Below are 11,171 nucleotides of genomic sequence, written 5' to 3'. Positions count from 1 at the left end.
AGTCATAGCTAAGTGGTAGAGTTCTTATCTAGCATTGTGAGGCACTGGGTTCCTTCCTCGGTACCATATACAAATAAATAAATAAACGTATTGTCTTCATCTACAACTAAACAACAACAAAAACAGAATGTACTCAAAGAGAAAACTCTTGGGTAGACTACAGAACCTTGGTTGATAACAATGTATCATTTTTGTTTACCAAGTATAACAATGTAGCACACCACTGCAAGATGTTAACAATTTTAAAAAATACAGGTTTAGAAGAGGTCTGTGTCAAACTCTTCAATTTTCAAATTAAAGCTGCTTTAGGGCTGGGGCTGTAGCTCAGTGGTAAAGCACCTGCCTCGCATGTGTGACGCACTGGGCACCACATAAAAAACCTGTTTTTTTTATTAAAAAAAAAAAAAAAAAAAACCCTGCTTTGGCCAGGTGGTGGCGCATGCCTGTAATCTCAGCAGCTCAGGAGCCTGAGGCAGGAGGATTGCAAGTTTGAAGCCAGCACTCAGCAATTTAGTGAGGCCCTAAGCAACTTAATGAGACCCTGCCTCAAATTTAAAAAATACAAAGAAACGGAGACTTAACTCAGTGGTAATTTCCCTGGGTACAAAAGAGAGAGGTTGGGGGAGAGAGGGAGAGAGAGAAAGTAAAGGGAAAGTAAGAGCTGGAGTTGTGGCAGAGCGCTTGCCTGGCACGTGTGAGGCACTGGGTTCAATCCTAAGCGCCACATAAAATTCATAAACACACACATACAAAGATAAATGTATTTTTTAAAAAAACTGGACTAAATTGTTTCTAACGTGATTTCCAGCTCTGGGCCTGAGAGTCCCCCTGCATAAAACGACGCTGAGGTCTGGCTGGTGCCGACTCAAGAACGCGGCTCTCCATCCAACGTGGGGCCGGAGAAAGACCCAGAAGGCCGCGCTCCCCACCACTGAGCCCACCAGTGCCCAAGCGCTCCCCTCGCGGACGCACCTCGGCCACGCCCCACTAGCTCTCCGATTGGACGGCTCGGCGGGGGTGTGGCCGGAAGGCATGGGTCTGATTGGCAGGGGCGTGGCCGACGGCACGCGGCGGAACATGGCGGAGCGCGCGAGGAAGCGGCCCTGCGGCCCGGTAGGTACTGGTAGGTGGGGGTCCTGCCAGCCCTCGGCGCTCGGGGCGTGAGAACGACCCACATGGGGGCTGGTGGCGGGTCCCGGCAGCGCCTCCCGCTCCCTGCTCCTCGAGGAAGGTGCTGCACGCCGGTGGACGCGTGTGCCCCCGCGATTAGGAGGTGGGAGTCGGGGCCGAGGCCAGCGCTGGGACTCGGCGGGCAGCCAAGGCCGACGAGTCCCTGTGGTTCTGCTGCTGGGGCTCCATTCCAGAGGTGGAACCCGCCCTCACCCTGAGCCTTTTCTTGCCTTGTCTTCTGATTCCCATGGCGGCTACGGCCGGTCCTGCCCCTGTGCCGAACTCATTCAACAGTTTAATGCTTATCATGGCCTGATCTCAGGCATTGTGGGTACAGGGGGTCCCTGCCCTCCTGAGGCGTTTTCTGTGGTAGAGGGACAGGTTGGCTGTGGAGCTCTGTGTGTGCTCCCTTCGCAGATGTGACCATTCAGCCTCTCACTCTTAATCCTCCTCCCACTCCTACTCCAGGGTGAACATGGCCAAAGGGTGGAGTGGCGAAAATGGAAGCAACAGAGTACGTACCGGCTGGGCTTGCCTGGGCCTGGGGTGGGAAAGAGTGACTGTGCCCAGGCCATTCCAGGAGAACACAGCCAGCCTTGACCAGACACAGGGAAGGACACAAATTTATCCCCTCTGGGTCTCACAGCACCCAAGGGTAGTAGGCTCTGGCTGCTTGCCAGCAATACCCCAGCACTCAAGCTGTCCTAATGAGAGGTAATGATCCCTCTAACTGCTCCAAGTCACTCTCTCCCCACACCAATCAGGATGTTCTCTTATCCAGAGAAAGAGGAGAAAAAGAAGTGGAAGGACATGAAATTGACAAAAAAACTGGAGAAGCAACGGGCACAAGAGGAGCAGACAAAGCAACAGAAGGAGGAGGAGGAGGCAGCTGCCCAGAGGGAAAACCAAGGTGTGTGGCTGAGTCCTGCGGAGGGGCACAGGATGTGGCTTCAGCAGATGTCCTGCAGGCAGAGCAGAGAATGTCATATCTGGAAGAGTCTCAAGTGACCATTGAGTCCAAATGTCCTGATAGAAACTGAGACCCAGAGAAGAGGAGGGACTCTTTGCTGAGTCCTAACCTCCTACTTAAGTAGATTTCTTAACTTTTTCTTCCTTCCCTGCCTTGCCTTTCTTCTCCTTTCTTCTTTTTCTTTCTGCTGGGGATGAAATCCAGGCCCTCACACATGCTGAACTACATCCCCAGACTAAAACTTCATGGTATTAATGATTGTTGTTGTTGTTTTTACTTTCTTATTGAGCTTTCTGAATGCTTCAATTTCATTTTCATTTAATTTTTATTTCACAATGAAGTTGTTTCTTTGACTTCCCATTGTAAATAATGCATGCTTAACAACACCCTCTTCTGCTGCCTAGGACGGCCCTACACTCTTAGCGTGGCCCTGCCAGGCTCTATCCTGGACAATGCCCAGTCACCTGAGCTTCGTACCTACTTGGCTGGCCAGATTGCCAGAGCCTGTGCCATCTTCTGTGTGGATGAGATTGTGGTGTTCGATGAGGAGGGTCACGATGCCAAGTGAGAGGCCATCCCAAGGGCCTGGGAGTTCAGGGAGGAGGAAGGGGCTGCCAGGGTTGGCTGTGACTTTACTCTTTCCACCTGCCCAACTCTTCCAGAGTACCCTGTCTAAAATGGTGCAGTATAATCCTTAGTGGGTCCACTGGCCGGGCATGGGCAATGACCACAGAGGTCACATTAGGTGGGAGGAGCTCTAGAATGAGACTGTTGTTTGCTTTTGTTTGTGTGGTTGGTTTTTGTGCTGGATTTTGAATTCAGGGCATATACTCTTATCACTGAGCTATATCCGAAGCCATAAATTGGATTTTGAGTCATGTCTTTCTCTCCAGGACTGTGGAAGGAGAATTTAAGGGAGTCGGCAAGAAGGGGCAGGCATGTGTACAGCTGGCCCGTATCCTGCAGTACCTGGAGTGTCCACAGTAAGCAGTGACTTCCTTGGTCATGGGTGGGGTGGGAGGGTGGATGGGATCAACATGCAGGTGAGCTAGGAGGTGGCTTCCCCTGGGAACTTCCTGAGATCTGCATTCTTTACTAGGTACCTGAGAAAGGCATTCTTCCCCAAGCACCAGGATCTACAGTTTGCAGGTATGCCTGGTAGGCCTGATCCCTCTTCCCATATATCACCCCTCAGACACGAGAAAAGCATCCAGTCCCCTACCAGGTATTCAGGGGAAGGCAGGCCCAGGAGGGCAATGTCATGCCTAATGTCCAGCTGCAGGTCTGTGGCAGAGCTGCGACTTAAACCAGGGTCCTGGCCTCATCTTTGCATGCTTTGGCACTTCCCAGACTCCTCCTGCCACCCCCTCCAGGGCTCCTGAACCCCTTGGATAGCCCTCACCACATGCGCCAGGATGAGGAATCCGAGTTCCGAGAAGGCATCGTGGTAGACAGGCCCACCCGACCAGGCCATGGCTCTTTTGTTAACTGTGGAATGAAGAAGGTAAGAACTGGGGGGGGGGGGGGGGGCTGTGACGTACTTAGGGGACACACGCCAGCTATGGAGGGCAGGCAGGGCATGTAGGTGGGGTGACCTGACTGTAAAGCCCCATTGATGCATATTTGGGCCAGGAAGAGCCCAAAACAAGCCTTAAGAGATAAGGCAGGAGCAAATGTACTGTTTTTTACGTATTTATTTTTGGTGCTGAGGATTGGACCCAAGCCTGCTAAACATGTGCCCTACCACTGAGCTGCACCTCAGCTTTACTGTTTTTTTAAAAGCAGATCAAAAATAAGTCAGAGGGGGCTGGGGTTGTGGCTCAGTAGTAGAGCGCTCGCCTAGCAGAGGTGAGGATTAGGTTTGATCCTCAGCACCACATGAAGATAAATAAATAAAGGTATTGTGTCCATCTACAGCTAAAAAATATTAAAAAAACAAATCAGAACCCTGTAATAACAAATTGAAAACCACTTAGACTCCAGTGTGACACGGAGCCAAACTTGGGAGTAGAACACTAATTTACTTCCTGTTCACTCAAGTCCCCTGGAGTCAGAGACAGAAAGATTCCCCCACCCCAAAAAAAGAACAGAGCAGACATGAATGGCTAAAAGCAGACCAGGACGACACAAACAAAAGGGAAAAGCATGAGAAACTCTCAGAATGATAAGAGAGTGCCCACCAAGGGTGATAAATTCCAAAATGGCGCAGAACACAAATCATTGTCACTCATCACAGCTAATGTTTAACCATTTACTTCATGCCAGAGCTTGAGAAGTTTAAGAATAGCTGTTGTTTGTGGAAGGGTTTTCAGTTTGGCAGATGTGGAAACTGAGGTTCAGGGGCTAAGTGACCTGCTCAAATTACTATAGCCAGTAATTAGCAGAATGATCAAAATGTGGAAAACTGGGATTTCATCTATTGGGGAAAACTCCCTGTGTGTGCTAAGCCCCCAGCCTTAATTTCTGACCAGTATCTTGTGATAGTACTATGAACAGGTCTAGCCCATTCCAAAGCAGGAGGATTGTAAGTTGACCTGAACCCCTTGGGTCCCATACCACCCTGGCGTTCCCCCAGCAGGGTCTCAGAGGGCAATGCCTCCTACTGGTTGTGGTGGGAAACAGCATCCATTTCTTCTGGCCTCTCCCCAGGAGGTGAAGATTGACAAGAACCTGGAGCCTGGACTTCGAGTGACTGTGAGACTGAATCAGAAGCAGCTCCCAGGTATCTGGAAGCTTCCTTAACTTTTATGGTGGTCTAGCCAGCCCCACGTCTCCAAATTTCCCTCCAACTCCCTTCCCCTTGGCTCATCATCACAGCTTCTCCATTTCCCTTCCAGAATGTAAGACCTACCGGGGAACAGTTGTGTCATCACAGGACCCTCGCACCAAAGCCGGTCTCTACTGGGGCTACACAGTCCGGCTAGCCTCCTGCCTCAGTAAGGACAGAGCTTCTCTCTCTGAATATCCAGCCAGCCCTCTGTCTGGGAGGTGGCAGAGAGCCTTCCTTGACCCACAAGTCAAAACACAGTCCTTGCCCTACCATACTGAGTGTGTCCTGAGCAACTATCTTTTCTGTTAGCTTGGTCTCCTTGAATGCACTGCCTAGAATGTTCTTGAGGACTTCTGAGGAAGAGTATCAGAGTTGACTGATGATGTCTCGGATAGGGACAATAGGATCAAAGTTCTCCATGTTCTTAGAGCTGCTTCCTGCCCACCTTGTTTTTTCCCCAACTAATTGCAGGCTTGGTCTCCACTGTGCCCAGTTCTGACTTCTCAAGAGTAGTGGAGGGCCCCCTTACCTGAGCCCCAGCTCCACCCTACCCCTTCAATGTAATGAACACACAGCCAAGAGCAGGACTCCCACTGAGTTGGCCTCACCCCCAGGTGCTGTGTTTTCTGAGGCGCCCTTCCAGGACGGGTATGACCTGACCATTGGGACTTCAGAGCGTGGCTCAGATGTGGCCTCTGCCCAGCTGCCCAGCTTCAGGTGGGTGCTGCCTGTGGCAGGGGACAGGGGACAGAGGCCAGGGGAGGAGAAAGAGGCAGGTACCTGCCTGGTGGGGCCAAGCTGCCTAGGCTGGGCCCTTGCTGTACTCTGGGACTGTGTTCCGTGGGGCCTTGGTGAATAGTTACTGATTTCCCCTCTGGGTGACAGGCATGCAGTGGTAGTGTTTGGGGGCCTCCAAGGGCTAGAAGCTGGAGTGGATGCTGACCCCAACCTGGAGGTGACTGAACCCAGTGTTCTCTTCGACCTGTATGTCAACACGTGCCCCAACCAGGGCAGTCGCACCATTCGCACTGAGGTGAGCCCACCTGTGTTGACCTCCAGTCAGCAGCTGGGGGCCTCAGATCTGTCCAAGGTAGTTAGCAGCTGGCCTGGTAGCCCATCCTGGCCAAAGTGCCTTCACTGGAAAGGGACTCCTCACCCCTCACTATCACAAACTGTGGCAGGGAGATGAGTGCAGTGCAGGAGGGGTCCTGAATCCTGGGTGCCAGTATTAGTCCTGTGCTCCCAGTGGTCCCCAGGCAACCTGTGCATCCCGTGTGGGCTTCTGTTTCTATTACTGTATACTTAGTGTTCCTCAGTGACTCCGGCTCTGCCACCTCCTCTCCTGTGACCTCAATGGGTATGGCTGCTGTCCCTTCAGGTGTCACCTGCATCCCTGTCCACTAGGAAGCATTGTGCCATTGGAGCTGAAAGCCTCAGTGCGCTCACCTCTCACACAGAATGCTGTCCTCGTGACAGAGGCTGTACTGCCTGTCAGTCTCAGTGGGGTGGTAGCTTCACAGATAGCCCTGGTCTCCCTGACCCTGAGGCCCGCCCGGCCCAAGTGCTTGAGCCTGCCAGCCATACCCACAGCAGAAACCCGACCCCACCCCTGACACCCATTCAGGGAAGGTGGAGAACTCTGCCCATGGCATCACCTCCCCAGCCTAGGGAGGCTGGCATTAGTACTGTCATGCCCAATTTCGAGAGTACACAAGAGCAGGGCGTGCTGCCTGCCACAGGGCAGATCTCAGGATGAACCTAGCTGGCCCTTAACCTCCCAGGGCCACTAAGAGCAGTCAGCTCATGGGGTGGGGCCTGGGTGGTCAGGTAGGAGCTGGCACCCACCTGCCTCCCCGGCTCCAGTCTCGCATTCTCTTCACTTCCAGGAAGCCATACTCATCTCTCTGGCAGCCCTGCAGCCCAGCCTCACCCAGGCAGGCACTCAGACCACCTAAAGGTTCCCATGAGTGTCGGATATTGGTGAAGCAGCTGTGAGACGGGGCTACTGCAGGCCATCAGGACAGCCACAGCCAAGACTTCTCTCCAAAAATAACCTTCTTTAATGCAATCCAGGCCCTAGGCCCTAGGCCCCCAGTCTCTAGGCTGCTGCCCTCACTTGCTGCCAGCAGTAATGGCCTTAAGGTTTCCTGCTCGTGCCAGGATGTTTGGCACAAAGAGCAGTCCTGAGGCCCGCTCAATGCTCTCAATGGGCACCAGGAAGCGCTCCAGGGGAATGGCCTCATCCACGGGTGCGTTCGGCATCACGTAGGAGCGGAGCTCGATTTGTCCACCCGCTGACTCCAGGATCAGCACCTTGAAGAAGTGTGTGGGCACTGCCACGTGATTCTTGCCAATTACCTGGTACTTTACATAGGACTTCCCGTCGGCCTCCGTCCTGTGGGCAGACCCAGGTGTACATGACCAAGGGTCCTGGATGGACCCAAGACTGCTTCCTCCAGGAAGCCTTCCTTTGCCTGACCTCCACCTTCTGCCCCCCACCAGATCGCCCCCTCATTGTGAGGCTTCTGTGCCCTGTCCGGCTCCTCCTTGGGGCTGGAACCCACAGGAGTCAGGCAGAGTGGGTGGCAATAAATGCTGCTGGAAGAATCAGTCCTCTCATCTTCAGTTCACTAGCACTGACACATTCTGGCTGCCTTGTCTGTCCTGTAGCAGTGCACCAAGAGGGCAAAGGCCAAGGCAGCGGAAACCCCAGTGCCAGCATGAGATACATGTAGGTGTGGGGACACTGGATGGGCGACTGGCTTCTCAGCAGTGTTGCCTCCATTTCACCATTCTGTGCCCTCAGCGACAATGAGATCACATGTTGTAATCCCATTTTACAAGGAAAGACATTGAGGTGAGGTCACTGACCCATGGCACCGAGGGAGTAGATGTAAGGCCTGGATTCCATCCCATGCTTGTGGACTTAAGAGGCAACTGCTTAGCTGTGACCTACTGCCTCATCTGGCCTTGTCCTCTATGCACCAGAAACATCACTGACCCTGACCACAGGAGCTCAGCCCTTCTACCCTGGGAGACAGAGGTGCAGAGGGGCTGAAGTGAAAGCCCAGATCAGGCAGATTGGAGGGCAGGGAAGGGTCACTCCAAGCCAAGCAGAGACAGAAGGCAAGAGCCTGGTGCGAGAACAGTGAGGGCTTCCATCCCTGCAGAACATGAGGCAGGAGGTGTCAGGAGAGGAGCAAGGGGAGGTTCAGGGCCTTGTGACCAGAGAGAGCTGGTCTAAGGAGGGCATCCAAAGGATTCACTGCAGAGGAGGAATGAGGGCCCAAGGCAGAAACAGACTTGCCAAGAAACCAGATGAGTGATGACTTTTGGGACCTCACCTGGGCAGGAAGAGCGGCCCTGTGCAGACATAGACATTTTGATAGGTGCGGACCAAGCTGCGGCTGTACTTCTCCAGGTTGTTCCAGGCATTCTGGTTGAGGTGGGGCACCTGGTGGAAGAAGTGAACCAGAGTGGGATCATGCCTGGGACCCTTTCCCCCCTGCCACAGGGCTACTCTGGGCCCAGGGGTGGGGTGGGGGGCATGCAGGCAGAGGAAACTTGAAGCTCAAGGAAGGAATAGAGGCCATGTGGCTACAAGGATGGACAGAGCCTGGGCAGGGTTGACAAGGATCCCTCCTGCACCCCCCACTCTCACAAATCATTTTCCAGCTCAAAGAGCTATACAAAGAAAGGAGAACTTCTCCCCCTTTGAGGACCCTGAGGGCCATTTGAGCTCTCCAGGGTCTCAGGAGAGCCCTCCATCTCACTATTATGTGCCCTCAACGACAGTGAGATCACATGTTGAGATCACAGGACAAGGTCTAGGAAAAATGGATAGAGGATTGTGCATGGGAAAGAAGCTGGGTGGGAGGCTTGTGTTCATGGGTTTCACGCACAGCCCATCTGTCTCCATCCTGGGTGCCAGGCTCTGCTGGGAACCCAGCCAGAGGTAGAGCAGCTGGTCTAGGATGTAGTGACTGGCAGTGACACCCTGCCTGCCTGCCCACTTGCTAGTAGTGTTCCTGGTAACTGCTCACAGGCACACAGGACTGAAGTCTCAGCTCCTCTAGACTGCCGCCTAGATTCTCCTCCTGCTGTGTGGACCACGAAGTTACTCCCACCTTCTGAGCCTGTTCCCTCAGTGTAGCCAGTGATCAGTGGGCCATGAACTGTGCTGGGCCCTTTGACTCATCACCACTGCAAGGAGGTGAACAGAAGTTTTATCCCCATTTTATTTAACTTATTTTTTGGGAATGAAACCTGAGCTCTGCCACTAAGCTATACCCCAGCTTTTTATTTTGAGGCAGGTCTCCACTAAGTTGCCCAGGCCGGACTCAGCTGGCGATCCTCTTGCCTCAGCCTCCCCAGCTGCTGGAATTGTAAGAATGCGCCACCGTCCCGGGCTCATCCCCATTTTACAGAGGAAGAAACTGAAGAACAAGGAGGTGCCCAGGGCTCAGTTTTTTTAAGTTCAAGTCCACGTCTGAAGGCACAGCCCACGCTCAGAGCCCCAGGGCTCCTCCCTCCCGCCCGGAGCGCTCTATACGCTTAGGACCTGGAGCGCGCATTCGGCAAACAGCCTCAGGCTCAGGGAGGCGGGACGCTGGCCCCGCGTTCCGCAGCCCGGTCTAGGGCGTGAGCGCTACCTGGGGCGCGACGTTGCTCAGGTAGAAGGTGTCGTCCATGGCCTTCTGGCTCCATCGATGGTTGGCGGCAGCAGCCAGGTGGCCGCGGTCGAAGCCGCTGCCGCGGTAGTCGGCATTGGTAGCGCGATGATATGCATGCACCGAGTCATCCTCGCGGAAGTCGCATGAGCGGCGGTCGCCGTCACCGCGGAGTCGCTCGGGCCGCAGCTGCTCGACCACCCAGAGCGCGCCGCGGGTGCGCGGGTCGTAGCACAGCACGTACGACTCTCGGCTCTTGAGCTGCGCCACGCCGGGCAGCCCGTACTTGGCCAGCTCGCCGGGCCCGCGGCCCGCCGGTCCCCCAGGCAGAGCGGGCACGGCAGGCAGCTCGGCCGCCGCCGCCACGGGCAGCACGGGCAGCCGCCCCAGCAGCCCCGGCGTCGCCTGCGCGTCTGCCCGTCGCCGCCTCCAGTGCTCGGCGGCCGCACCCAGCCCCGCGCCCAGCGCCAGGGTCAGGCCGACCCGCAGCGCCATGGCCAAGCAGCTCCGCGAGGGGATGCGGCGCACGCCGCGACCTCGGGCCTACCCACCCCCGGCGCTCTTAAAGGGGCATAGTCGCACCGCGGGGCCCACAGCAGGGCTGACGCAGGGTGGGGGTCGTGGAGGGTGGAATGTCCTTTCCCTCCGCTGGCAAACGCTTCCAAGGGCTTGGGATTCAGAACCAAAGGAAGTGGGACAGGCCCCAGGTGAGTGCCCGGCGCCCTTTCTTTGCCCTTTAAGTCTCAGGCCCAAGATATGGCTCCGCCTTCACCCCTTGCACCACCGCCTCGGACCTTCCCCTTTGCGCCTGTGCAAGGCGCTCCGCGTCAGCGCCACCGGAGACTCACGCGGGACTGTAAAGCGTTTTCATCACTGAATTTAATCCTCACAACTGCCCCAGGGGAGTTGGCGGAACCCGGACAGGACCCCAGGTCTGTCAGACTCCGAGTAGGAGATCTCCTGATCAGTACACCACAGAACAACCAAGACTTCTAGATTGCCAACGATTTCCTTATTACCTGGCGTGAGGAGCAAGGACGCAGGCAGCAGAGGCCAGCTGCAGGACGAACGGAAACTTGGTACAGAGATTCCAGAAGGCAGCTTTCATAGTGTGTGTGAAAAGCTTCAAAAGGGTTCATATCTTCAACCCACCTAGAGGACTGAGCTGGGGAAATAAGCTGAGAATGTAAGGAGTTGAAACACATGCTTAGCGCAGTACGGCTTATGCTAGAGGCTGCGATGGCAAATGTTAAAATAGGAACTGGTTAAGGGTATTTTTTTCTTTTTTGTACTTAGAACAGAATTCAGACCATTAAATATTTTAAAGTCATACAGTAACTTTCTCACCACCTAAGGTGAGGGAAGAACAATACACAAACATGATAAAATCAAAATAATAATTATGCAATAAAAAAATTACATGCAATAAAAATCTACATGTTTCATGTATTTTCTCTAGACTGTAGGATGGGGGCAGGGCATGTCTTATTACCTACTTTTGAATTTCCAAGTTTTTTGTAACTTGTTAAAATATAATTGTATATATTGCAAGGTATAATGTGATTTTTTAAATATATGTATGCAATGTGAA

General features: G+C 53.8%; 2 protein-coding genes across 4 annotated transcripts; one reads left to right on the top strand and one right to left on the bottom strand.

The window, feature by feature from the left end:
• Positions 1-1,056: 1,056 nt before the first annotated feature.
• Positions 1,057-6,884, top strand: Spout1 (SPOUT domain containing methyltransferase 1). Of its 3 annotated transcripts, XM_026386274.2 has the most exons (12): positions 1,063-1,113; positions 1,639-1,684; positions 1,952-2,080; positions 2,545-2,704; positions 3,034-3,123; positions 3,240-3,289; positions 3,514-3,644; positions 4,790-4,862; positions 4,978-5,076; positions 5,525-5,627; positions 5,796-5,943; positions 6,797-6,884. In XM_026386274.2, exons 1-12 carry the CDS (start codon positions 1,078-1,080, stop codon positions 6,863-6,865), a joined length of 1,134 nt encoding a protein of 377 aa, XP_026242059.1. In that variant the 5' UTR covers positions 1,063-1,077; the 3' UTR covers positions 6,866-6,884. The 3 variants fall into 3 exon arrangements, with proteins under 3 accessions (XP_026242060.2, XP_026242059.1, XP_026242058.2); XM_026386273.2 differs by having other exon boundaries at positions 5,796-6,874; XM_026386275.2 differs by lacking the exon at positions 2,545-2,704 and having other exon boundaries at positions 1,057-1,113; positions 5,796-6,874.
• A 63-nt stretch (positions 6,885-6,947) lies between these two features.
• On the bottom strand, positions 6,948-10,959 carry Endog (endonuclease G). The gene is made up of 3 exons (XM_026386276.2): positions 9,563-10,959; positions 8,255-8,364; positions 6,948-7,305 (listed from the first exon to the last, which is right to left on the bottom strand). Exons 1-3 carry the CDS (start codon positions 10,073-10,075, stop codon positions 7,023-7,025), a joined length of 906 nt encoding a protein of 301 aa, XP_026242061.2. The 5' UTR covers positions 10,076-10,959; the 3' UTR covers positions 6,948-7,022.
• Positions 10,960-11,171: the final 212 nt, after the last annotated feature.

The sequence above is a fragment of the Urocitellus parryii genome, chromosome 4 (genome assembly GCF_045843805.1).
Source record: "Urocitellus parryii isolate mUroPar1 chromosome 4, mUroPar1.hap1, whole genome shotgun sequence".
In the NCBI taxonomy this organism is placed as follows: Eukaryota; Metazoa; Chordata; class Mammalia; order Rodentia; family Sciuridae; genus Urocitellus; species Urocitellus parryii.
This window is presented reverse-complemented; position numbering and strand designations above follow the sequence as displayed.

Bases quoted from the DNA above. Each gene is read 5' to 3' on its own strand.
- Spout1 (XM_026386273.2), top strand. From the start codon at position 1,078: ATGGCGGAGCGCGCGAGGAAGCGGCCCTGCGGCCCG. The intron at 5,077-5,524 runs GTAAGGACAGAG...CCTCACCCCCAG, and splicing joins CCGGCTAGCCTCCTGCCTCA to GTGCTGTGTTTTCTGAGGCG. The intron at 5,628-5,795 runs GTGGGTGCTGCC...TCTGGGTGACAG, and splicing joins GCCCAGCTGCCCAGCTTCAG to GCATGCAGTGGTAGTGTTTG.
- Endog (XM_026386276.2), bottom strand. From the start codon at position 10,075: ATGGCGCTGCGGGTCGGCCTGACCCTGGCGCTGGGCGCGGGGCTGGGT. The intron at 8,365-9,562 runs GTAGCGCTCACG...TTCTTCCACCAG, and splicing joins TGAGCAACGTCGCGCCCCAG to GTGCCCCACCTCAACCAGAA. The intron at 7,306-8,254 runs GTGAGGTCCCAA...GTCTGCCCACAG, and splicing joins GGGCCGCTCTTCCTGCCCAG to GACGGAGGCCGACGGGAAGT.